This window comes from Penicillium canescens, assembly GCF_028828765.1.
Source record: "Penicillium canescens strain IBT 15451 chromosome Unknown utg000005l_segment0_segment0, whole genome shotgun sequence".
In the NCBI taxonomy this organism is placed as follows: domain Eukaryota; kingdom Fungi; phylum Ascomycota; class Eurotiomycetes; order Eurotiales; family Aspergillaceae; genus Penicillium; species Penicillium canescens.
Genome location: NW_026703967.1, coordinates 1,602,064 through 1,627,482, shown reverse-complemented (window position 1 = coordinate 1,627,482; position 25,419 = coordinate 1,602,064). Strand labels below are relative to the sequence as shown.

General features: G+C 50.4%; 10 protein-coding genes across 10 annotated transcripts; 3 read left to right on the top strand and 7 right to left on the bottom strand.

Moving 5' to 3' along the window:
* Nucleotides 1-159: 159 nt before the first annotated feature.
* On the bottom strand, nucleotides 160-1,640 carry N7446_008199 (RING finger domain protein; the record flags this gene model as incomplete). Its single annotated transcript, XM_058516944.1, has 2 exons — nucleotides 160-521; nucleotides 572-1,640. 2 exons carry the CDS (start codon nucleotides 1,638-1,640, stop codon nucleotides 160-162), a joined length of 1,431 nt encoding a protein of 476 aa, XP_058370590.1.
* A 1,121-nt stretch (nucleotides 1,641-2,761) lies between these two features.
* N7446_008198 (Aim21 family protein) lies at nucleotides 2,762-5,694 on the bottom strand (the record flags this gene model as incomplete). Its single annotated transcript, XM_058516943.1, has 2 exons — nucleotides 2,762-4,722; nucleotides 4,773-5,694. The coding sequence occupies 2 exons, from the start codon at nucleotides 5,692-5,694 to the stop codon at nucleotides 2,762-2,764; spliced, it is 2,883 nt and encodes a 960-aa protein (XP_058370589.1).
* A 1,631-nt stretch (nucleotides 5,695-7,325) lies between these two features.
* N7446_008197 (Tvp18 family protein) lies at nucleotides 7,326-8,057 on the bottom strand (the record flags this gene model as incomplete). The annotated part of the gene is made up of 4 exons (XM_058516942.1): nucleotides 7,326-7,626; nucleotides 7,683-7,775; nucleotides 7,950-7,965; nucleotides 8,021-8,057. 4 exons carry the CDS (start codon nucleotides 8,055-8,057, stop codon nucleotides 7,326-7,328), a joined length of 447 nt encoding a protein of 148 aa, XP_058370588.1.
* Nucleotides 8,058-10,124: 2,067 nt separating this feature from the next.
* Nucleotides 10,125-12,139, bottom strand: N7446_008196 (allantoate permease family MFS transporter; the record flags this gene model as incomplete). The annotated part of the gene is made up of 9 exons (XM_058516941.1): nucleotides 10,125-10,345; nucleotides 10,401-10,514; nucleotides 10,580-10,769; nucleotides 10,824-10,924; nucleotides 10,972-11,248; nucleotides 11,309-11,448; nucleotides 11,516-11,582; nucleotides 11,649-11,764; nucleotides 11,827-12,139. 9 exons carry the CDS (start codon nucleotides 12,137-12,139, stop codon nucleotides 10,125-10,127), a joined length of 1,539 nt encoding a protein of 512 aa, XP_058370587.1.
* An 809-nt stretch (nucleotides 12,140-12,948) lies between these two features.
* On the top strand, nucleotides 12,949-13,863 carry N7446_008195 (uncharacterized protein; the record flags this gene model as incomplete). Its single annotated transcript, XM_058516940.1, has 3 exons — nucleotides 12,949-13,062; nucleotides 13,236-13,562; nucleotides 13,612-13,863. The coding sequence occupies 3 exons, from the start codon at nucleotides 12,949-12,951 to the stop codon at nucleotides 13,861-13,863; spliced, it is 693 nt and encodes a 230-aa protein (XP_058370586.1).
* Nucleotides 13,864-13,888: 25 nt separating this feature from the next.
* On the bottom strand, nucleotides 13,889-17,233 carry N7446_008194 (putative TBC domain protein). The gene is made up of 2 exons (XM_058516939.1): nucleotides 14,906-17,233; nucleotides 13,889-14,848 (listed from the first exon to the last, which is right to left on the bottom strand). Exons 1-2 carry the CDS (start codon nucleotides 17,054-17,056, stop codon nucleotides 14,462-14,464), a joined length of 2,538 nt encoding a protein of 845 aa, XP_058370585.1. The 5' UTR covers nucleotides 17,057-17,233; the 3' UTR covers nucleotides 13,889-14,461.
* Nucleotides 17,234-17,697: 464 nt separating this feature from the next.
* N7446_008193 (Mo25 family protein) lies at nucleotides 17,698-19,073 on the bottom strand (the record flags this gene model as incomplete). Its single annotated transcript, XM_058516938.1, has 5 exons — nucleotides 17,698-17,934; nucleotides 17,985-18,257; nucleotides 18,312-18,790; nucleotides 18,847-18,907; nucleotides 18,969-19,073. The coding sequence occupies 5 exons, from the start codon at nucleotides 19,071-19,073 to the stop codon at nucleotides 17,698-17,700; spliced, it is 1,155 nt and encodes a 384-aa protein (XP_058370584.1).
* A 260-nt stretch (nucleotides 19,074-19,333) lies between these two features.
* Nucleotides 19,334-21,090, top strand: N7446_008192 (protein arginine methyltransferase RmtB; the record flags this gene model as incomplete). Its single annotated transcript, XM_058516937.1, has 3 exons — nucleotides 19,334-19,562; nucleotides 19,635-20,048; nucleotides 20,102-21,090. The coding sequence occupies 3 exons, from the start codon at nucleotides 19,334-19,336 to the stop codon at nucleotides 21,088-21,090; spliced, it is 1,632 nt and encodes a 543-aa protein (XP_058370583.1).
* A 155-nt stretch (nucleotides 21,091-21,245) lies between these two features.
* N7446_008191 (uncharacterized protein) lies at nucleotides 21,246-22,376 on the bottom strand (the record flags this gene model as incomplete). The annotated part of the gene is made up of 2 exons (XM_058516936.1): nucleotides 21,246-22,311; nucleotides 22,369-22,376. 2 exons carry the CDS (start codon nucleotides 22,374-22,376, stop codon nucleotides 21,246-21,248), a joined length of 1,074 nt encoding a protein of 357 aa, XP_058370582.1.
* Nucleotides 22,377-22,711: 335 nt separating this feature from the next.
* On the top strand, nucleotides 22,712-25,335 carry N7446_008190 (AAA family ATPase SEC18; the record flags this gene model as incomplete). Its single annotated transcript, XM_058516935.1, has 3 exons — nucleotides 22,712-23,052; nucleotides 23,101-23,416; nucleotides 23,464-25,335. The coding sequence occupies 3 exons, from the start codon at nucleotides 22,712-22,714 to the stop codon at nucleotides 25,333-25,335; spliced, it is 2,529 nt and encodes an 842-aa protein (XP_058370581.1).
* Nucleotides 25,336-25,419: the final 84 nt, after the last annotated feature.

Genomic DNA, 25,419 nt, shown 5'->3' with positions numbered 1-25,419 from the left:
TCGTGAAAGGCATCAATTGTCAAAGGCGCAGCCAAATTCGTTAGAGATAATGCCATAAAACGCCATGTAATGCAAACAATGCGCCGGAAATAACCTGGAAAGCAGAAAGAAGTGGTGGCTGAAACGATGCGAGACGAAGAAGACGGGTCAAGGTCAGAGCTAGCCCACAGAACGCTTGGATGCGTGGTGCTTCTTGGCTCGATCGTAGTTCAAGACCTTGCGGCGGCGGTGTGACTGAGCCAGCTTCCACCGGCAATACAATACCAGTGCATCCTTCAGCAAGACGAAAGCGCATCCACCGACAACGCTGCGGCCCCAGCGAGTCTGCAAGAGCCCCGGGCGACCACGCTCCAAGGCCAAGGATGGCGTCGTCCAAGCTTTAGGTAAGACGCATTGCAACAGTCCACCCATCGAAGCCGAAATCGCCGGGAAGATAAGTGCGCCGAGGATGGCATCAGCCAGGTTACTAGTATCGTGGATGATCTCATTCCGTCGCCCCAGTCCAAGCGGATTATTGTTTGCTTCGGGGGCGCCGGCATTGGCACCTTCTTCCTGCCCCGCAGGGGGGCACCTTGACCATCCCCTGCATTCTCATCGCCCATGCCCATCTGGAGCTCGAGATCGATCTCCATGAGGATCTGTCCGTTGCCATCCTCGAATCGATTCAGACCCTCCGCCTGATCTTGTTGCTGTGCATCATCCAAGATCTCCTCTGCAGCCCTCGGCTGAACTTCAGCAATCCATTTCCTCTCCAAGCCACCGAATAACCGCTCATACAACGCCCCATAGAAGCTCTTAACATATGGCAGCGCAGCAAACGTCATAGCAGGCGTAGGCGGCCAGATATCAAAATCAGGCTCCTGGCCAGGATTATGCGCAGCAAAGAAAAGAACCGGAATAGCCGGGAGAAGGCCTTCAGCGTATCGAGTCCGTGAGAATATCAAAACAAGCGGGATGAGCGGCAATCCGAGATTCAACCCGGGGTTCCACGGGCCATCGATACTTTCATCCATGATCTGTTTCGCTTCCTCCGTTCCGAAGACAAGGTACATGGAGTAAACGCCGTGTGCGCAGCACCCGGCCCAGACGGTGCCCGCTACTGTGAAAACCATGCCCGGCAGGACTAGCCGGCCTGCTACCCGCTCCAGTAATCGGAGAATGTCAACCACGTAGCTGCGGGGGCGGGTCACCACGATTTCGGTCTTGCACTGCGGACATTGCATTGTTATCGCGCTTCCATTGCCCCTGCGCGACCGCGGGTTTTCCATGTCTGCGAGCCAGTCAAGGAGGCAGGCTTCGTGGGCTGTTAAGGCGCAGGGACATGGTGAGCGCCATTCTTGGTTGAGGGGTGAGTCTTCTGTTTCGTCTGTGTAGCAGATCCAGCATTTGCGCGGTTCGTCTTGATCTGCGGTGGTGGCGGGATTTGATGATCGGTCGAGGGAAATGTTGGAGGTATCGGCGCCGTTTTCGATGGCCTTGGGGGTGGATGTGCCTTTATTTAAGAATACGGTTTCTGTGTCTTCTGTCGACTCGGTCTGAGGCGTGACGCTCTCTTGGAATGTGGAGGTTCCGTCATGGTTGGTTGTAGCGCCATCGGAAGATCTGGTTCTGCCAGCTGCTGAGTATCCGGCGGACTCCATGGTAAATGGATGTGTGAGACAAGAGGGATAGTGGCTAAGCGATGAGATAAGGAATATGGCTCATCTTCAACATGGAAAATCCCCCAGAGAAAAAGAGGGGAGCTTGCAGGTGGAGGTTAGGGTCGGCAGTGAGCCGCGGCTGTCAATGGGGTCACGTAATCACGTCATTGCCTCCGCTTATAGCCCTTTGCTTTCGGACATTCTTCATGTTTACTTAGAATGGGACCTCAATGCTCTCGGGCCGGTGAAACTTACCATATGCTCATTTGAGAGCATCTTTGTAGCTCTTACGTGCATAAACAATGGCAATATCCGACACTAAAGCAATTCCTAGTCATTCTATCAGACCTGAGACAAATCGGCTCAGTTTATTCACATGTCATGTCTCATAGCGGTAGTACTCAAGAGAATCCGAGAACGGCAGATCCTCTATATGGTCTCGAGTTCATCCTGGCTTACAGGTTTCACGGACAAGAAACGCCACACCTACGGGATATCTTGTTTGATGCGATTGACGAAGCGGATGTTGAGTGTTCCGGTGATTCGTCGTTGCATGTAGTAGATATGCTTAATTGGATGTAAAAAGCGCCATTTTAACAGGGTCCCAGGATACAACTGTCGATATAGGGAGTGTGGCAGACAAATGTTTGTAGATCCTATAGCGATGGTCGCCAAAATCCAGTGGGTACTATAACTTTAACTCGATGTGATACAAACATCAACTCTACTATAGCATGATGTTCATGCTGTATTAGGATTATAAGGGTATAGCGAGACTCTCAGATTCCGTAATATCCCGCCCGTTTCTGGTAAAGTGCCAGCGTGCGGTTAGGGCCATATTGGTTCAGGTACGCAAAACTGAAGATTGATAAAAAGGCTACAAGTTAAACAGACTATAGTGAGCTGAGCGCAGGCATGCACTTACCGTTAGACCAACAAACCATCTACCAGATAAACACAAAACTAGAAAAGAAGCCAAGATTAGAAATCAAACAACAAATCATTCGTTAGAAAAGAAAGAATAGGCTACTATCTGGGAACGATCTTAGAAGAAGACATGAACGACACCACAGGTAAGCGAGGGGCATAAGCCAGGCAATTCAACCGCCATGCCGCAACTACTACTCCTCATCATGAACCTGACCATCCGACTCCCTCTTTCCATCCGCCGACGCAGCAAGCGTCTCGAGGGCATCATCCAGCTGGCGCGCAGCCGAAGTGGAATCAGCCAACGCCTGGGCAGCGCCTGTCATTTCCGAAGTCTTGTGCTCTGCATCTTCTTTACCCTCTTTCGGGGAGCCGCCTTCGGATGTGGGATGGATTGATTGCTTTGTTGGTGGCTCGATGATTGGCTTCTTTGTTCCCGACGATGCTTCTATCGCTTCTGGGGCTTCTGCTGAGATCTGCATTGTGTCTAGCACTGGTTTTGTGGTTCCCGGTGAAGATGCGACGTCTGCGGTGGGATGTTCCTGGGTTGGCTCTGGTTCTTCACTGGTGCTTTGCGTGGCCGGGATCTCAACTGGTTGTTCGGCTGGCACGGCTGGTTTTGGCACTGCGGCGGGGGTTTCTTCCTTTTCGCTTGTGCCGACTGTTAGGCTGCCATCATGTCCGATCTGCCAGACGTTTATTGCTTCTGAGATCTTGATCTCTGGGATCGTCGGGAGTTTGGGGGTGGTCTGCTCCACAGCGGGCTTTCGGCGGGCCGGGCCGCGGGCTCTACCCTTACGAGCGTCACTCAGAGGTTGCTTTTCCGCTGCAGGCTCTGGTTCCTTTGGCTGAGACTTCGGCTGTTGGGGACCCATTCCGATGCGGGAGTTCAGATCGGTCAAGAATCCGGCCTTCAGAGCGGCAATCTTGTTCCCGCCGGGACGAGCTGGAACCGCAGGCTTGGCCTTCACTGCAGGAGTTTCTCGCGGAGCTTCTTCGGCGCCTGTCGAGGCCTGGGAAATGGATTTGGCGGGACGTGCCGGAACCTGAGGCTTCGGTCTCTCTGGAATTGATGGTGGCTGACGCTTTTCAATTGGCGAGGTAGACTGAGGCTGCTTCTGCGGGCGGGGAGGAACACTGGGCCGAGAAGGCACGTTTGGACTTTTGACTTCTTCCTTGGCAGGTTCAACCGTGGTTACCAGCTGCTGACTATCCGGAGCATCTTCCCAAATATCTCTACTAGGGAAACGCTGCTTGAATGTGTCTGGGCGCACATGCTTCTCCTTGGAGCTCTCGCCTTCCAGGATGTGGGCAGCAACTTGATGTGAGTCAACCTTGGTGGTTTGCATTCTCCGGTTGGCCTCCTGTTCAGGTGTTTCAAACGTTTCGGTAGAGTCCTGCCTGGGCAGATCCGGGGTAGTCACTGTGGTATGAAGTTGCAGACTGTTCGGGGTGTCCTCCCAGATATCCTGGCTGGGGAATCTATGTCTGAGTGCATCAGGTCTCTTCTTGAAGCGATCCGCAGCTGATAGAGGGCCCTCTTTCTTGGCATCGTCTTCAGGGAACAGCGGCTCATACTCCTCGACGTCTTCAAGTGGTGTATGGCTATCCTCGCGGGAGTCATAGCGAGTCAGCACAGGGAGCTGGCCTTGCGCGCTAGCCGATCGACTGTTGGAGCGGCTATGCGAGGCACTGGGAGTCCGACTGCGGCGTTCATCTTCGAAACTTCCTCGGTGATCGAATGTTGGCGAGATAGCAGGATGCAGATATGCCGACTCGGGACGCACTTCATCAGCGGCCAGGATCGGTTCTTCTTCCTCCTCGGCCTCCTGGGACGTTGGCTCACTCTCCTCCATCGCCGGAGTCGGGGCAAATCCATCCGGGTGATGCAAATGATGCTTGGGATCATCCACGTGGATTACATCACTCTCTTGGTTACCATATGAGCTCGATCTGCGATGACGCAGCGGGCTTCCTTCCGGTTGTTTCTGGCCAGCTTCCGCAGGGAAGCTCATATGGCGAAGTGGTGACTCAACTGCCGGCTGAGTTTCGTGCGGTGCATCAGGCGGGGGAGAAGCCATGCGATGCATGTACTCATCAGACGCCATATATCCGACCTCCTCTTCGGGAGTGCCCACCACGGCTGGGGAAGTACCTGATGACAGTTAGCTTTCTAACAGTGACGAACTCGCTCGAAATACTCACCAAGACCGGAACCAGTCTGGGCGGAGCTTCGAACAATCTTGTTGAGGTCATCACTGCTCAATGCCCAATCGGGACGCGGGGTGCCGACACCAGGACCATACTGTCCCTCCTCCTTGACGAACTCGTCGGGGTGCTTCTCATACCAAGCCTTCTCGAACTTGTCGGAATGCGGGACACCATGCCCATGCAGACCGTAGCTTCCAGGTGGCAAAGAAGAGTCACGATGACTGCGTGTGCGATTGTGGTTGCGACCCGGACGTTGCGAGCCTTGCTCGAGATAAGGGCTCGGGGATGGCGCCTGGACATCACCGGCATTGGGATACATGGGCACACGGAAGCCCTGCTCGTCTCCGAGCTGAGCGGAGTGACGGCGCTCATTGGAGGCCGTCGACGACTCCGCGCGCGAGCCATTGGTCCGGGAATGTAACGAGCGGCTGGAGCGGTCTTGTTCATCCCGACCTGGTGAGGCTTCGTGACCTATTCCCGCGGCGGCGGCCTGCCGGGAATCGGTACGGGTGACGGCCTGGACTTTCGCTTTAGCACTTGAGGTCGGCAACGAGGGTCTCGGCGCATGAATCTTGAGATCACTGCTGACGTTGCGAGTCTCCGCGGGGGATTGATGGTGGCTATCCGACATATTACCCGGGTCGAGGTCAGCATATTCGATACCCTCCTCACCGAGCGAGGGGATTGTCACGCTGGGAGGGCGCGGGGGCGGATCATTCGAAATGGTACGAGCCACCCCGGGACCGCTCCATTCATTGAACGGCGAGGGAGCATAGCTGTCACGCATGGGGGAAACTGAACGATCGACCCGGCGGTTGTTCGGACGGGGAGGAATGTTGGGCGCTTCTAAAGAAGACGACGGCTGAGGAGATCTAGCCGGTCGAGGAGGGACGGCCGGAGCAGCTTGGGTCGACATGATGAAGTACTAGGTAGCTATCGACGAGTCAGCGGCAGCCCAACAGAATGCCCCACGGCCACGATGGACCATGTGCAGGCTAGGTAATGACGGGGCCTTGGCGCCACCAGGCTTGCAGGGGTTCAGGACATCTAAAGGGAGCTCCCGCCGGGGAGTATGCATCGTTGACGCAAGACAGGAGAAAGGAAAGGGCCAGCAACTGATAAGAATATGCAGAATGATTTGCTTACCCAGATTTTTTAATGTGAACCAGGATCGGTCCAATTGCAAGAAAGTGATCAAAACAATAGAGGCAGAAATAGCAAAAAAAGCAAAAGCAGAAGCAGAAGCAGATATTGAAGCAATTCCGTGGATTTGAGGATGATGTATGAGTGTTTCTGCCCGTGACGTGCTCTGTTAGATAATACGGTAATATTACAAGTCTACGTATGCCAACCAACCATTCTTCCCTTTCGACCCCAATGAAGTCAGTATTGAACGATGAATAGCGCCTCGTTTTTAAGGAATTTGAGGCATTTTTCTTAGGCTACAAGCAAATGCCTCACTTGTGACTCGGACTTAATGTACCATTAAGTGACTACGCACTATGCATGTCACGTTCTGGATGTTCTGGACAATGGTGTCTCAACTACTATGAATGCAGGATCTTCCCCTGGTGAAATACAAGAAACCAACCAGTCTGGACTCTGAACCAGATAAGACGATTATTTCACTGCGGCGGGATTGGCTGTCGGATCCGAGGCGGTGAGGTGTTGCTCTCCGCATTGCATCATCGTTTTCTTTACTTCGATATCAGATTTCCTGAATCCTTGCTTCCTTATGGCATTGTACAGTACCCATGCTCACCTTGCCAACAGGGTCCAGCCTTATGAGACTATACAAACCCCCGCCATTTCCGGGGTGATCACCAAGGCTAGAAGGATTTGCGGGGTAACACCTGTGACCAGGTATTCCAAGGTTCTCTCGGCAGCCATTTGCCTGCGTTCCTGTTTGTTTCAAATTGGTGACTTGTCTCGTGCGGGGGCAATCTTGGAAGCGCCAAGTCCCGAGGTTGTCAGCTCGGGTAGGTGGGGTGTTTAGGTGAGATCTATTCGGAAAAGGCCTCATACTCTATATCTGTAGAGGTAGGTATTAAATAATCCTATTCGCCCTATTGGAGGTCATCGGCAGTCAGTTGTCTCCCTGTTGACCCACATGTCGAAATCAATACATGGATATAGGCCACGTGCTCTAGGGATGAGGATTTAATGAACTGCACAGAGTCTGATCCAAGTAAGCTGGTCAAGCCAAAAGTCAATGAATGCACCTTTAAAACAGCAATCATAACACCTATTCTGAACTCAAACCACAAAACAAGAATATATCCCTGGGAGAAACGCTCATCGATATTGAAAACAAAGACATGCTCAGGGTCATCTCGAAACAGACCGAGACATACAAGTACAGGATGATAAAAAACACAAACGAATTCATAGCGCATTCCAATCACGTTGCCCAAATGTCATTTTATCCTTTGCGGCATCTGCATCGAGCATCTCGCATCACCAACCCCTTCATCGCCAGGGTACCAGCATCTGGCTGGAATAGGAAAAGGCAAAGAACGGCTCGGCGTTGAGGTCGTGGTATCGGTATTAGACAATCATCTGCGCAACACCCTGGCCTCCCAGGGTCTTGCTACCAACAAACTCCTGGCTCTTCAGACCTGCCAGTCCGTAGAAAAGGGCTGCAATGAGGAGAACCACAGCGGCGGCGATTAGGCTGGATGCGCCGACGGAGATACTGGCGAACTGGATAGCACTGAGAATGCCGTACATGGTGGCGCGCATCCAATTGGTTGTGAAGCGGCGAACGAAGGCATCGAACTTGGAGGAGGTAGGACAGATTCGGAGGAGGAAGGGTACTTCAACGAAGACGAGGACGAATGACGAGGCACTATACGGGTTAGATTTGTGATGATACCGCGGGAAATAAAAGTAACGGCAACTCACAGGCAGATTATACTGAAGATGAGGCGGAGTCCTAGGTGGAAACAATTGGCTAGGCCAAGCGCAAAGCAAAGGACAATGCACACCACACCCGTCCTAGATACCTCGTTAGAATCATCCCTTTATATGCGAAACTGATGTCCGGGGCAGATTGAAGAGCTGTCAGATGAGGTAGCAGACACCGGTCGATGTCTCAACTGTACTACTTCCCCGCGACGGTGCTCAAGCTCAACTGGAATCCGAGGAAGTAGTGCGACGCGATAGACTAACCATTGTCCGTAGATGCCTAGAAAAGAACATTAGCGTTGAGGATCTGCGGGCGGAACACGCCGGGTACTTACTGAAGTTGCGCGAACGAAATTCCTCAGCCAGCGTCATGATGGACAGATAAATATCAAGCGACCTTGTATTCGAGGAGAGGAAGATGCGGATTCAGAGATGATTGAGGTGTCAAGTCGGCAAAGTGCACACGCGGCTTAGCTAGGGCGGTCAAAGGTGGAACAACAAACAAAATGGTGAAACAGAAGCAGCAGAACTGAATAGCTGACTCCGTACGTGAATGTTTGAATGAGAGTGGATAACTGTCGATCAAATAATTATACCTGTTCGCTACGATCATCCAACGTTTTCTAAGCCAAGTCCGACTCCGAATTCTCTTAGGCAGACACCAACGGTTATTAGTGGCCTCGGTTCAAGCAAATTAAGGCTCCAGCGTATGGAGTATTTAGTTTTGAATGAAGTCCGCTGTGTGGATTCATCCAGCGTATGAATGGAGATAATAGAAAGGAGGAATTGAACTGGGCCTCACAAACAGGCAACGTATGCTACATCTTGGCTTTGATATTGCATTCGTTATAACGTGCTTTGATCCACGGGGAGTGGGTCTCTTTCTAATAGACATAATTAGTACTACAGTAGGATTAGTGCATGTTCACAAGGAAGAAAGAGAAGGAATGTGACCGATCCTGTCCTACAACAGTGCCGTGGAAAAGAAACGAGTTTCTCTATTGGAAGGGTCTTAGATGTCTAGGTCACATAACCTATGTTACTCGTGGGAATCAAGTGTACACAGAGAGTTCAAAGTATGCAAAGATATAGGTAGCCAATTGCTTACACCCCAGGCTGCAAATTGTGGCCTTCATGCAAGTTTATAGGGTTTTGATACTCTGCGGTTTTGAGCTGGCGAGGTTTCATACTATTTTGTGGGGTATCAGTAAATATCCATGAGAGATTGTATTCAAGTTCGAGTAAGACCTGTTAGCATATTGTCCTTGGCCGTTTGTCTCTGTCGAGAATCTCTGGTTCAGCCTACATGAGCAGTCTAAAGTATAAGAAGCGATCTCCGCAGGTATATGGCGATGATATTTGCGCAAACTTGCTTTTCATACTGGTAAAACTTTAGTTCGAGCACTCCGTTAGTCCCACACGAAGAGTTCTGGCACATTCTGGTGTTAAACAGGCATGCTTCAGTAGTACAGCGGCAACTTAAAACCTTTACTCCAACATAAATAAGAAGCCCGGGTGGTGCTGTCGACAATTCCATCTCATATTTGCAATCACAATTTGCTAGATCTTATTATCATATATATCTTGGTAGCACCACTCTTCATCCAATGCATTTCATCATCTCACCCGCTATTGTGGCCTTGCTCTGCATGCAAGCCCAAGCCCTACCCGCCAACAACATTTTACTTGACTTTGTCATGCCAAATTTTGTCTATGTTCCCTCTGATACAAACTATCAGCTGTGTACTCAGGGATGTCTTCCCGCTGCGCTCCTTTGTGGGGATCCGCCTACGGTATATATGTCTCCGCCTTCGTGATGGCAATGATTTTTCAAGGATCAGATTGCAGAATGCATGCTAATTTTACGTAGAATAAAACAAGAGGGCCAGTCTGCAACTCGGTCAGTTTCCATAGCCCACTCCTCGAATGGTATACCCATAGAGATTTTGGTGTTATCACTTCTGGGTGCAGTGCACCTGCTGATACTCCAGACTGTTGGAGCTGTTGTATGAATATTAGCCCTGTGTATTAGGTACTTTTCATAAAATGTTTTGAAATATTAGATTTGTTAAGAAACGTTCAAATTGATCATGTGGTCTCAACTTAGTGGAAAGTAGGCGGGTAGGACAGTAAATAGCTTGCTAGTACCTTTTGCCTCATATTCTCCCCTTTTTAGCTAGTCTTTTGGGCCTAGGATGCGGTGTAACACTGTTTCGCTATGTAAATCACCAATTTGGTCAAGGGTGTAACGATTGAGTGAGAAATGTCATGGATAGCTACTCTAGCGTTTGTGTTCTTTTTAAACTAGATGTTCATAGATCTTAATTTGGTATCTTCATTTCCTAAAGTCCCAACATTGTTTATCAAATGCAAAAGCACAAACGACGCATTGGACCTCCAACCCATTATTGGGGTATCCGCACAGCCTATGCAATTCCTCTAAAGCATGTACCTGAAGAGAGGAGACCGGTCACCCAGCGAGTCTGGATCTTCAGGATACTCAGAAGGATCCATAGCATCTCGCTTGCGGTTAATGCGTTGATAAGACAGGCGCAGAGCAACTACTGCCAACATGCCCACAACGACAAAAGCAAGTTCTAGTGCGTGGCCGAGAATGTATTTAGGTGCGTCCTGGGAACGGTAGAAATTGGACGACATTGCTATTCAAAACGATGTTAGTAAGAGCAGAGATTTAAGTATCAGGTACATCTTTACCTCCTGCGAGATTTCCTATGCCAATATGGATAGCCATACCGGCAGCTCGCTTGTAGTCACCCGCCATGTTGACACTCAACCAGGTAACGTTTCCAGGAAAGGCTGGGTAGATGCCTTTCAGTGACTTTGTTAGCTGATAACTTTATCTGGATAGCCCGACTTTTATTTAATACACTTACCGAGGACCGCCACGAAGACACCAAAGTAGACAACTCCTGGAACTCCACGCCCTGTAGATGCGAGAACGATGATGAATCCCGCTGCTATCATAGTCATGTAGAATAGAATAGTAGGTGATCTCTGCTTTCGTCTGTCCGAGATCCATGCTGCGACAACGGCTACAACTGCAGCTGTAATATAAATTGGCACCTACAGTAGAGCGGTTAGATCTCATATTAAAAGGAACAGTTTCGTGCCACCTACAGTGAGAAGCTGTGCAGTAGATGACTTGTACCCTAAGTCCTTGATAATAGAAGGAAGGAATAGGGAGATTCCGTATAGAGGACAAGTGATGCCCCAGTACACTTTGCCCAAGTTAGCGGAGACATACATAGAAAGAATCGACACCTACTGAGTATACCCAGCCAGATCTGCCAGTCGCTCAATGCGTCGATCACATAGCGAATCTGGAATTTCTCATTCTGCTGAACCGTCTCGTGGGAATCCGCTGAGTTCTGAATCCGTAAACTATGGATAACGAAACGGCGTTCCGCTTCAGTCAAGAACTTGGCTGTCTCTGGGGAGTCGTGGATTGCGAATGGGGCGATGAGTGCCACAAGAACAGTCAATAGGCCTTCAAGGATGAAAATCCATCTCCAGCCGGCATATCCGCCGACGCCGTCCATTTTCTAGAAATATCATGATATGTTAATACTATAGACTTGGTCGATGGGAAAGGGAAAACATACCGCAATTCCATATGCCAAAAGCCCAGAAAATGCTCCCGCAACACTTGCGGCGCTGAAGAAGAGCGCTTGTCTAAATTGTGCTCTGTGGCGCGGATACCAGAGGGTGATATAGTATGCCACACCGGGATATAGACCGGCTTCTATATTTGCGCCAACGTTTAGTCTGGACCCTTGAGTATGTTGTTTGAAAGGCTGTGATTAACGTACCAGAAATTCCCAAGCAGATACGAGTGGCCAACAATCCACCGTAACCTTTGACAACTCCCATCAAGGTCTGTTTGGAAGATACCCAACATCAATAAGGTTCGCTGCCAGCAATACTCAGTGTTCAAGCGCTCACCATGCAAATCCCCCATGCAATCATAATAAAGGGCAACCATCTCGAAGGCTTCAATTTCTTCAGAAGAAGGTTGCTCGGCAGCTCAAAAGCGGCGTAGGTGAAGAAGAATACAGTCACTATAGCAAACAATGGTTAGCCAGTTCTCATATCAAATCAACCGAGTCAGAAGTAAACATACAAGTCCAGTTGTACTGTGGCCCAGTCATATGGAGATCCTCAACCAACCCCTCAATCTTCGCATTTCCGATGTTGCCTCGGTCCAAGAATGCAAGCAAATACAAGGCGCTTAGCATTGGGATTAAACGAATGTCCATCTTCCGGAGCACTGCGTTCTCATCGACACCCTCAAAGGCCGCCGGGCCAAGGCTGCCTGACTCGGTGTCTGCAATTTGCTCCTTTTGCTTGAGATCGGTGCTGTATGGTGGCGGAATGACTGCATTTTCGACCTTGCGCACGGCGGGCTTCTCAGGGGTGTCGCTCAATTCGACCATAGTGGGCAATAAGAGCGAGCAGTTCTTCAAATGAAGCTAACAAGTAAGCAAAGGGACTGGAACGATAAACCACGAAAGCTGAGATTGATGAGAGGATACCTGTATGCTTGTTTCCTAATTCCTAAGAAGGCAAAGATAGAACAGAAACGTCTCCCAGCTTATGGCAATATTGGAAGCTACAAATGCAAAGACTACCCCTACCCCTCAGAGCGGGCATTATTCCGCCCTTTATACTCCCATTTCTCTAAATTCTCTAACGGGATAGTCTAGTCCGGGGTATGCAAGTCTACCCCAGACAAAGTTGGAGAGATCAGCGTCCCTTGGCATGAGGGGTAGGTATACTTCATTCCTCGGTCCTTGTCGGTTACCCTGAGTGGCCCATTTCCTGCTTTGAGACTTTACCTCGAGATCTAATTGGATTGAGGATGTTGACATCTCTCCTTCCAAAGTCGGCAATTGAATTACTATTTTGAGCTTATTTTAGGCTTTTTAAGCTCGTGTGCCACATGGCATACCCATGGAAGCATACATGCAAATAAGACCCTTCCTTCTGTGAGTAGTCGATCCATGGCCTTGGATCAGCTCCCAATTTCTAGCATTTCCCTCCACAGTGCTTTCCATCTTACTCACAAATACTTCTGTTCAAGCCAAGCTTCAGCCACCCGGCAAATACATCCGCAATCATTATAACATAATAACTAACAAACTCAAAAAGAAAGTGGCTACACACACCACTCAACCTGTTTACCCGTAAGGCCAACAATCCTTCCCGCAGCCGCCCCCGAAAATACCCCCGCAAAACGGCCACCATGCCCTCAACCCCATGGACCAAACCGGACACAAGCACCCGTCCCATCGCCGTCGTCGGCGCAGGCATGACGGGACGACGAATCTGCACGATGTGGGTAGCAGCCGGGTTCTCGGTACCCCTATGCGAGAAATCAGAAGCCATCTACGTCGGCGCAGTGAACTACATCAACAACAACAAAGGCGCACAGCCAAGCTACGCACAAAGCCCAGCAACGTGAAAGCCGCCGCCTCGCTGCAAGAAGCCGCTGAAAACGCATGGATGGTTACCAAGGCTATTCCTTAAAAGCTGGAGATGAAGATCGAGATCCTGGCGCAGATCCACAATGTCACTCCGCCGGTCTATGTTATCACTAGCAACTCATCTTCGCTGGAGTCTAGCCAGATGATCATCAAAACGGAGAAGAATTACCGTATCTGCAATGGCCAATACTATATGCCGCCTGAACAGGTGAACTACGAGGTCATGTCCTGTGGACATACCGATCTGGATATCTTTCCGTTTTGGATGGAAAAGGCTTCGATTGCTGGATTCCAGCCTGTTCATGCCCAGGTTGATTCGACTGGGTTTGGTTTCGATCGCATTTGGGCTTCTATAAAGCGGGAGTGTTTGTTGGTATTGGCTGAGGGTTTGTGATGGTCAAACTGTTGATGACATGTTTAAGGCTTGGTTCAAGGCTGCCAAGAGCCCTTGTCAGATGATGGATACTGTTGGCTTGGATACGGTGTACAACATTGAAGTCATATATGTTCAGCAGCGCGAAGTTGATCCCACTGCCAGGAATTGGCTGAAGAAAAATTATGTTGACAAGGGTAATTTGGGCGCCAAGGGCGGCAAGGGGCTCCTCGGATATCTTTGCAATAAAAGTGTTCTTGGAGAAGCCTTTGACAGACTCATCCTGTTGGGAAAACCCTAGCGTTTTCAGATCAGACTCAATAAACCGAGATTATTGATTTGGGTATCAGATAAATTTGTGTTCTTGCTTCCGGGTATATGGGGATCGGTACACATCAGCACGTCAACGGCACGACTGTGGTTCACAGTAGGCTTATATGTTGTTCAGGATAGTCGTGATGTCCAAACTGGACCAATAGACGAGTGAAGATCCCCGAAGCTAATCGCCAAATAAATGTACAAAAGACTTAGAGGACAGGAACAAAATAAGGAAAAAGGCCAAAAGAAAGTGAGACGGGGAATGAAGATAGGTATCGTCTAGGAAAACCGGACAGGGAAACGACAGTCATGAAGTATTAGTACCCACGGTGTAAAGAGGGTATTAGGGTAGGAATGTGGAATGGTGGGAAGAACAAGAATTTCCAAGTAGGAAGAGTATAGATAATATGCACTCTTCGCAATTGGGGAGAAAGGGTATAATAGGTTGAAGACATTAGAGGCTGACCATAGGGTGCGAATTGCAATCATTAGGGTATAGACACCCATTGGGCCAGAATTAGGAAAAGGCTAGTAATTAGTCAAAGGTGGAAAAACAGACACCAAACCCTTGACCAAGGAAATTAAGAGGTCTTCCGGCGGCGATGAACCTTCCATTCCGCCTTGGCCACACGCATGAACATTTCGACATCTTTGATGGGCACCCAACTAGTCAAAACTTTCATGATGTTTTCAAAGTCGGATTCGAGAATGATTTCACGCATGCCATCAATAAGAGCGGCAGATGAAGCGTGCAAAACGTCAAGGCCTTGGCCAAATGTTCTTGGGTTTTCAGTAGAAGAGTCGCCATTCTTCCCTGAACCTCCTGGCCGGCCAGTGGTGTCTTCCGCATCTCCAAGAAGCATGAAAACATCCCACACCCGGAGTTGGGCCGGGAAAGGGATCGAGTAGTTGAACAAGGTGAGGTACCAACGGGTGCCATAGGCCGTGGGTGGAATTCCGACTTCGTTCTGCAAGAAATGTTGTTAGCAAAGATGCATCTCGTGGGTTGGGCTGATTCAGCTTACGAGTTTGGTGGCCACTTCACCACCAGCTAGCCACTCTCGTTCAAAGTCGGCCAAAGCCTCCATCAAACCAGCAAAGCCAGACTTGTATAGCTCTTCCAGACCCCGCAGCTGCCATAACCTGGCAAGCATTATGAACGCATGTTCCTCATCGTAATATGCAAGTAATGTAGCTGCGAGAGCTGCCATGCCTTGTACATAGCCCGTATCAGGGAAATATAGTGACATGGCATGAAGCACACGGAACAGTAGCCTCTGGCCACCTCTGTACCGTCTCCGGAACATTATGTGACTGGAGATAGTTCTCGGTACATCAATGTCAATCTGAACATCATCAGGCGACGATACGTACTGGAACTCATGGAAAGCCTCTATGAGCTCTTTTTCAGAGGGACTATTTTCGTGACGTCTAGCACTGGCCTCAAGAAATGAGTACCAAGCTGTAGCCCGCCACCTGTCTGGTATGCCTTTCCATGTCCGCTCGATCAACTTCGAACTCTGCGTATCAAACTCAAAGGTCATGCCACCGCCGTCTTTGTTCTTCCGTGTTGGCTTGGCCATCTTGGTCCACTTGTCCTCGCGCTGCCACTCCTTTTTGCGCATGGCACGAGAAACCGAAGTGTCATCTTTCTCATCAGCAGCGGATTCGGTGGGTAGAGTGAGCATGTCAGCTGCTTCATCTTTGGTCTTGCGGTCTCGATTGTGAGGCAGACGATTGGTCGCGGTACGCAAACGAGATGTTGAGCGGCGCAACGGCGCACTAAAGTTACTTTGCGACGATGACGGCCGGTTGGCCATGGAGCTCTGGCGTGTTGGAGAACGACCGTTGAAGGAACGATTGCTAGCCGAAGCAGTTGGTGGACGAATAGAACGTTTCCGACGCGGTGTCTCGGAAGCTAGAAGAAGACTTGTAGTGACTCGCTGTAGCGGGTTGATCTCAGAGCCGTTGGCGGTTGTCGGAGGGCGAATAAAGCCATAACGATCGACTTCCCCGGCATTGACATTCTGCCAATACTCGGCACCTCCTGCTAGCTCCTGGGTCTCTCTCTTAATACGCTTGCGCTCGACTTCAGCCGATGCCCGTGGTTTTGTTTCAGTTTCAGTTCGTTGAGCGCCAGGGGCTTCGGAGTCTGTAGCCGCACCCTCCTCCCACAAAATACCATTCTCGGAAGCCATTGCTTTCGCAACTTCAGAGTCAGTGACGTTATCCTCGCCCTTTTCATACATGAGCCGAACTCGCCGTGACAGCATGTCTTCGTCTGCCGAAATGACTCTGCTTGGAAGACTCAGCTGTCTCGGGCGAAGAGTGCCTTGAGGTTGAGCGCGTCGCGGGACCGCCTTCGGTGTTCCATTCTCACCTTCGGTTCGGCAGGTGGTAATGGAAGGGGAAGGCGTCAACTCAGGAGTTGGGGGTTCCGGGGACTGTTCTGGCTGCTGCTCAGGCCGTGGCTCAAGTTGTTCGTTTACCTTCTGAGGTGTGGTGGATTCCAGCACTTGTTCAGGGTGTGCCTCCAGCTTCTCCCTGGAAGGTTTTGGGTGGGGGCGATTTGCATTGCTCTTGATCAAGCTTCCACGAGTAGAAAACTTCATCGGCTTATCCAGCCCCTCCAAAGATGCCGTCGGTATCTCGAGGGGAATACCTGAAAAAGGGCGTTCGATTTGAGGTACTGGCGGAGGCGATTCCGAGCAAAACTTTCTGTCCATCTCCGCCGAACGTTTCCTCAAACCACCCCATTTGCGCTCTGACCACCGAGAGCCTGGACGCGAGCCCGGCCGTGAACCTGGCCGCGAGCTGGGACGGAGGCCTGGTTCATCTACAACAATGCTGGGCACACTGCGCAACGAGGGGGGCCCTTCCGATCGTATCGTTCGGCTTCCATCTCCGGTTGGCGTTGACGGTGCAAGGCGCGAGTCTTGCTTGATATCGTGCAGTGACGCGTATGCAGAGGGCGAATTGTCACCAGGACGAGTCGAGGTAGCGCTCGTGCTGAACGATCGGCCATTGGGAGCTAGTGGCGCATCTGACGTGGGTAACGAGACCGACCGAATTGCAAGAGGGGCGCCAACAGGAATGGTATTTTCAAAGGGCACGGCGCGAATCGACGAACGGGGTTCCGACCGGTCGGGGAACGATGTAGAAACCTCATTGACCATTATCTGGCATGACTTGCGAATGGACTGGATCGCAAAAGGGCAGAAGGAGTGCACGCAAAGAGCGAAGATCGAACTGTTGAAAGGAGAGGTTTAAACAGACAACTCTAACAAAGAAAGGAGTGACAATGGTAGAATCTCAAGCATCAGGATTTCGTCAAGGTTGAGATTAAAATTGAGGCCTAGGAGATATGAAGAGGTGGAGTATTTCGGGGGTCTTGGCGCGAAGTACATGTACACATACGGAATTGTACTCCCCTCTCATTCCTCGGCTAAGAGTTCAACTCTTTTTTCTCTAAAATGTCTCTAAAATAAGTTTTAAGGGGGTTTCATGTCCCACCTTCGGCCGTGTGGATAGAACAAGGAGTCTGGTGGAGCGCGCTAGTTGTGCTTAGATTAGAAACCCCATGGACGTGCGGGATCAAAGACCCCCATAGATGTCTACGTAAGTCTCTAGATGCAGCAAAATCCTCAATTTTTCCAATTATACGCCTCCAAGATGTACAAAACGTGAACTCCAGCTGAGGCTGGGCCATCAGCCAATGCAGTCAAAAAAAGGGGGCACCGTCCCCAACTATAATCACGAGAAAGGGTGTCATAAGGCCATGAAAGGGTCATTGCGATCCAAGTGTTAATTTCTACGCTCAAGCCACAGCGGTCGTGTTAGCCCCAGATGGCGAGTCGCGAGCAGGTCGAGTCCGGTCCACAGGCTCTTTGGGCAATAGTTCGATCTGGCGGACCAGAAAGCTCTTCTCATCCGTAAATTGGTCGTCGTCAGTTCGGTCTTCCAAGAACTTAGGCAGGAATCGCAACAATCGATCACGGTTATTGATCAGAATTCTTTGCACCGCTACCGATTTGGTTGGGTTTGCCACGAACACCTATACATTATTAGATGGAGTGTTTATAGAAGTTTTAAGGGCTGACATACCTTGAAAACGTGGAACCCTTCATACTGTACCATCTTCCGATCATCGCGCAACAATTTCATGCAGAGCTTCAAATTTTCACCACTCTCCACATATGCCATCATCACGTTGTAGTTTGCACGATCCAGTAAGATCTCTCCCAAAAGCTTGATACTTTGTCTTTTGGTCACATAGGAGTCCGAGTGGACAAGGATGCTGTTGAATCGCCCAAAGAATAGATCAAAGTTGGTGGCTAGGTATGCAGTGACGAGGCTCTTATGCCGGGTCAAGATCTCCTGTGGAAAGTAGAATTAGCCATTGTCAACCCATAATCATCGCTCGAAACATACCCTGAAAGTTGTAAATGCATCCGCGCTCACTTCAAAATTGCTCTTGTCTATCCATTCAAAGAATCTCCAAAACACGCCATCTCCTCTCTGAGGTAGGTTCGGCTTCAACTCCGATAGCCGCACTGCGGGCTCCCCCTCACTTGACTGGTCATATAGTACAACGGCGGTGATCACGTCGAATTTTAATGCCTCTCGGAGAATGACGCCACATGGCATGGCACTTTGGGGTTGCATGTACCCCCGACATAACTCGATGATAATCTCCGGTCGATGGTGGACAAGATAGGAGATGACCGGAGGATCTTTGTCATCTGCATATGAAACAGGCCGGAAGCGAAGGATATGAGAGAATATGGTCTGCGTGTCTTTTCTGGCTTCGAACGGAAGTAAATGGATGCTCCGCGATAGATCATAGAGTAGGTCTTCTTGTAGGGTTGCTTGGACGAGGGCGTGGACTTGTTCGGGTGATGTATTGACCTCTAAAGAGTAATATGTTAGTAGTTGACTCCTAGGTTGATGCTTCCAGAAGACGAACCCTGTGTTCCTTGCACCATCACCTTCATTTGGCCGAGCTGCTTCGCCAGCTCGTCTTCAGCCTGGTCTATTGGTTAGTCGAGGTGTTTCGTAAATCAGCAGCTTGCTGTTTTGGAAACCGACCTTGAGGGCATTTTGGGAGTCATGAATCCTCAATAATAACTCCTTCGTTGATCGAACGATCTCGGCGGGTTGCCGCGACCGACCGCGATTGAAGAAGAAAGCCATGGGGAGACGAGGATATATGCGTCAAAGGGACGAAATTTAGGAGCTAGCGAAGATATCAGGGCAACATGGGGAAAGCGTCAAACGATTATTCAAGGGAGAAGGTCGCGGACAGCAAATGTGATGTATTGCGCATAAACAAACTTGGGGCGGGGCAACGGGGGTTATGGCCTGAGGCACGCACTGATAACAACTTTTTTTTTTCTATCAAAATGCTATCTGCCCCTCCCCCTCCACGCTGCAATTTGTGCAATTGACTAGTTATGTCTGCTTCTGCTGTGAATCCACCTGCTCGCGAGGATATCCCTGACTCGGTCTCGGATTCCTCCGATACCAGCAACGAGGAGGGCTGGGAAGATGTTGAGCCCGATGAGGAGTCGCAACCTGTGGTTGGGCTCTTCTCCGAACAAGTCTTCCCTGATGCGCGCTCAATGTTGAAGGAGTGCAAGGAGAAATATAACTTCGACTTGCTGAAGATCCAGAAGGACCTTGGTATGCGCTGATTTCTATCGTAGGAGACTCTGTTCATGAACGGAACCCAAAGCTAACTTTTTCCCCTTCTAGACTTGGACTTCCTCGACAATATTAAATTGGTCAACTACGTTCGATCCGAAGTGAAGAACGGAAACAACGCCCCAGACGTTTCTTCCAAGTCCAAGTTCGAGGACGATGTGTACCTTAAGCCCGTTTTAGAGGACGACGCCCTTTTGTACAGCTTGGATGACCTTGCCGAGGAGCAGGATGAACCATCTGCTCCTGGAACCGAGGCTGAGCGACAGGTACTCGAACTCCAGGAGAACCTCGAGCGTCTCCAGACCCAATTCTCCGAATACCGTCTTGCTGTGCAGCAGTCTATGGATGATCAGTTGTCCAAGGAGGACGAGAAGCTTGCCGAATCGACACCGAAGCCCTCATCCCATGCCATTGACAGACATCAGGAAGCTGAGGATGGTTACTTCGTCTCGTATGCCTACAACGGTATGAAGATCCCCCCTATTGAGTACAATTCGGTTGCTAATTTCTTGCCAAAGCAATCCACGAATCTATGCTGAAAGACACTATCCGCACTGACTCCTATCGTGATTTCGTTTACGAAAACAAGCACGTTTTCAAGGACAAGGTTGTTCTTGACGTCGGCTGTGGAACTGGTATCCTCTCCATGTTCTGCGCTAAGGCTGGCGCAAAGAAGGTGATTGCTGTGGACAACTCGAACATTATTGATCGGGCTAAGGAAATTGTCCACGACAATGGCCTCGGAGATGTGATCACTTGCATCCGTGGTAAGATTGAAGAAGTTGTTCTGCCCGTCGAGAAGGTCGACATCATCATCTCTGAGTGGATGGGTTACGGTCTCCTTTTCGAGGCGATGTTTGATTCCGTCATCTACGCCAGAGACCGCTACTTGGTTCCCGGTGGTCTCATGGCTCCTTCGCACGCTACACTGCGCATTGCTCCCTATGCCGACCCCGACTTCATTGCTTCGCACATCTCTTTCTGGAACAATGTCTACGGGTTCAAGATGGACAGCATGCTTCACAAGATCTATGACGAGGCTGTCGTTCGCAGCAACCAGCCAGACACTATTGTTGGAGAGTCTCAAATCTTCTTGACTCTGCCTCTGCACACCATCACTGTTGAGGAATTGTCCTTCTTGAAGGAATTCCAGGTCACCTTGAACCAGGACATCGACGCATTGGACGGATGGGCTATCTGGTTCGACATCTTCTTCATGCCCTCCAGCGAGTCTGTTCTCCCTGAGGACGCCATTCCTTCGGAGATGCAAAAGAAGGGCATTGTTTCCTTCACCACTGGTCCCCACGGAACCGAGACCCACTGGCAGCAGACTATTCTTCTCATTGACCAGGCCAAGCACAACGCTCAACCCCTGAAGAAGGGCCAGACCATCTCCGGCAAGGTTGGCTATGAGAAGACTGAGAAGGGCGCTCGTGGTGTTGACATCAGTGTCCAGTGGGATTCTGACGCAAACGAGAAGGGCGTCCAGCTCTGGAGCCTCCTGTAAAGATGGAGCAATTTTGTGACGAATTCTACGCCAAAAAAATAAATGTGACCCATTTGCATGATGAGATATAGTGAATACACAAATTATTTGCATTTAGAACGGAACACAAGGGTATCATAATGTTGAATTGGGTTTTGTGGCCTAGAGAAATAACCCTAGGAATGATTTTTTGATTCTAACTTCCTCGAATGCCTGGAAGCCGCACGGACATCGTCATGACGATCACGATGGCTGCGATGTGAAGAGCGGCGATGAGAAGAACGACGAGGCGAGCGATCTCGACTTCGATTCCGACTTGAATCTCGATGGCGACGGTGATGCCGGTGGGAGCTTCTTCCTTTCTCGGATGCCTTGTCAGGCGCATCAAGTTTGAACCCCTCAAGGCTGTCCACTGATGTTGATCGCTTCCGCCGGTGCCTAGACTGGTGTATCTCATCGGCCATAAGTGATTCAATTTCCTTTCGCTTATTGTCATTCCATCGTTTGCGTTCCTGCTCCGTGGATTTCAGCTGCCGAACACCGCGCTTCATGGCAGCGAGTGGATCATTGACATCCATACGAGCTCGCTCCCTCTCCTTGCGCCTCGGATCCTCATTGCCCCACACATTCTTCTCGGGCATAGCCTCAGGGGCTATCGCATCCTGGCCACCAGATGAATACCACGGCTTCTGACCAATTGTCTCTTTGAAACCTGCTGCGTTGGAGAATCGCATGGTGTATTGATCTTCGTAGCTTCGTTTCTTACGTGCATTTTCAGCCTCGGCCTCTGGGTTCTTCTCTGATTTGGCACTTGCAGCTGGGAATAGGTTAATATGGCCCGCGGCATCGAGAATTGGTGCCTGTGCGGTCTTGTCAGACTTCCGAGAAGTAAGCGCAAGCTCTTCCTGCTTGGCAATCGCATGCGCCGCATCCTCTCTGGCATATCGTATGTCTCGGTCCGTATCGTCTTCACCGGCTATGCGCCTCCTCTTGCGGAGATGCCCAGTATCGTCACCGGCTTTCCGGTCTGGTCGAGTCGCTGACTCGGATGATGGACGGAAGGGGGCTGGTGGTGTCGGTGGACGTTCGCCCCGGAGTATTTTTATCCTGCGCTCGGCATCGATCTCTTGCATGAGGCGTTCATCCTCCTCTTCGCGAGCTTTCGCCTGTGCCTCGTCGCGTTGGACTCGGGCGACATTCTCGAGGTTGTAGACGTTCCAAGACTTTTTGCCTAGCAAGTGGCTGAAAGAAGAAAGTTAGTCAGTAAATCTCTCTTCAATAGCAAGAAATCGCACTTACAGAGGCATGTTGGACTGGGCAACGTAGACTCTGACAAGCAAGATAGAGAAGGCCTTATCGATAATGACGTTCCCACGGGCCGACGCTGTTCCCGGAGTGGCCAAAGTGCCCTGACAGCTTCACAGCTCCGGACTTCTCACTTTTCTTCATATTTGTGTCTCTTGCGGGTCTCTACTTATCCAAGGGAACCATAACATCCGGATTACTAAGGCTCAGTCTGCTGCGCCGCAACGCTGACTGTCATACATCGTTGCCTACTCGTTCCCGACAGAGTGGCGGTACCACATAACTTCAGCTGTCCTCCCCTCAACCTCGTCAATTAGCGGCTCTCAGCGAACACATTATGTTCAATCGTGGCAATATTCCAAACCCTTTCGGCTCCAGAGCAGAGTCCGGACAGCCGTCCCCGCAGGGTTACTCGAACCCCAACCAAGCACCCCCACGGTATGATAACAATCGCAATCCTTTATCCAGTGCAGGATTTGCAGCTCCTGTCCGCGATAACGATGTACCGATGACTGATGCGTTTGTTGATCAAAGGGGTTACGGCGGCCCACCAGCACCTGGAGGAAGACCTCCGCAGCAGATGCCATCTAGAATGCCAGCAGGACAGCGAGGTCCAGGCCCGACTTGGACTCTTCAGCCAAGCAAGAGTCCGAACGACAACTACACCTTTGGTAACCTGTGAGTGTTATCTTACCGGTACCTATGTTCCGTTGCTAATAGTTGCAGTGTCGCCGTTTCGCCACAAGACATCCCACCTTCACGAGACGGCGCCGATGTCCTCCTCCTCATCAACGATCTCTATGTCTTCTCCGCTCGCCCTCTCGATGGCTTCCCCCCGGGTCTTATGAGCATGTCAGACCCCCAGCGAACATGGGCGAATATTGGGTTGAGAGATTCGATCAAGGTGCAGCTGTATGATCCGTTCAGCCAAGGCGGGCAGGCCTATCTGGGCTCTGCGGATATTGAAGTCAGCTTCGCATCTACCAAGAAGCGTGTCGAGGCCCCTTATGATCAGGATGATTTGGCAAAGGCCGTGATTAAGGTAGGCCAACTTCATATATAGCACGAGCAAACGCTGATAAGTTACAGAACTTTGAAAACCAACTATTCTCGCCCGGCCAGAGAGTCTTGATGGACCATAAGAGCATTCCCCTTCTTCTGCAGGTCAAGACCGTTCAACGGGTTGATTTGACATCGGAGAAGGTAGATCTCAGCTCTGGCCATGTTGAAACTGACCCTGCAGCTAGAGGTATCCTCACACGACACACTCAGCTCAACTTCTTCAAGGATGCCCAGACCGGTATCAATGTGAAGGCATCTAACCGCCGCCCAGCGGCCAACTCCATCATTCAACCCGGCTTTAAGTTTGAGGACATGGGTATTGGTGGTCTAGACTCTGAGTTTAGTACAATCTTCCGTCGTGCGTTCGCGTCTCGTATCTTCCCTCCTGGTCTGGTTGAGAAATTGGGTATTCAGCACGTGAAGGGGCTTTTGCTTTATGGACCTCCCGGAACAGGTAAAACCCTGATTGCTCGACAAATCGGAAAGATGCTCAATGCCAGAGAGCCCAAGATTATCAATGGTCCAGAGGTTTTGAACAAATACGTGGGTCAGTCAGAAGAGAACATTCGAAAGATGTTCGCCGATGCCGAAAAGGAGTACAGAGAAAAGGGCGACGAGAGTGGCCTCCACATTATCATCTTTGATGAGTTGGATGCCGTCTGCAAGCAACGTGGTAGTGGAGGTGGTGGCGGCACTGGTGTTGGTGACAGCGTGGTTAACCAGCTTCTGTCAAAGCTAGATGGTGTTGACCAGTTGAACAACATCTTGTTGATCGGTATGACCAACCGCATGGATATGATTGATGAAGCCCTGCTGCGTCCGGGTCGTCTGGAGGTGCACATGGAGATCTCGCTCCCAGACGAGCACGGTCGAAGCCAGATTCTCAACATCCACACCGAGAAGATGCGGAACAACAATGTCATGGATGTCGACGTTGATCTGACTGAGCTTGCTCATTTGACCAAGAACTTCTCCGGTGCTGAGATCGCCGGTCTTGTCAAGTCAGCATCATCCTTTGCGTTTTCCCGTCATGTCAAGGTCGGCACCATGGCCAGCATCAATGACGATGTGGTGAACATGAAGGTCAATCGTGCCGATTTCCTTCAATCTCTCGATGAAGTCAAGCCCGCCTTTGGTGTCTCCGAAGAAGAGCTGTCCAGCCGTATCCAGTACGGCATCATGCACTACTCCCAAACCATCAACGAAATCCTACGGGAAGGTGAGCTATTCGTCAAGCAAGTCGGCCAGGCCGAGTCAACACCACTCTTCTCTGTTCTGCTTCACGGTCCCACCAGCAGCGGCAAGACTGCCCTGGCGGCACGTATTGCCATCAACTCCGGCTTCCCCTTCATCAAGCTCATCAGCCCCGAGGACATGGTCGGCTTCAGCGAACCAGCCAAGATCTCGCACATTAGCCGGATCTTCGACAGCGCTTATAAGAGTCAGACAAGTATCGTTGTCATTGACAACATTGAGCGAATCATTGACTGGGTGCCAATTGGTCCTCGCTTCAGTAACAGCGTGCTACAGGCCCTCATGGTCTTCCTGAGGAAGCAGCCCACCCATGGTCGTCGCCTGTTGGTTCTGGCTACTACTACTGAGCGTGCGTTGATGAAGCAGCTGGACATCTACAACTCCTTCAACTCGGATATCATGGTTCCCAACGTTGGCTCATTCGGTGAGCTGAAATATATTATGGAGCAATCGTGTGCATTTGATGCCCAAGAGATCGCACGTGCCCTTGAGGGTATTGGCGGTCTTGCTGATGACGGACGCGTCAGCGTTGGTATCAAGAAGGTCCTTTTGGGTATTGAGACGGCTAAGCAGGATTCTGACAAGGTTGGCCGGTTTGTTCGTGTTATCAACCGAGCTATTGAGGAAGAACAGAGCTTCCAGTAACGGGTTTCTATAGATGAATCTCTGTCAGATAGTTTGAAAACGGCCACAATTGGTTTGCAATTAAACATTTGCTATCAGTACTTT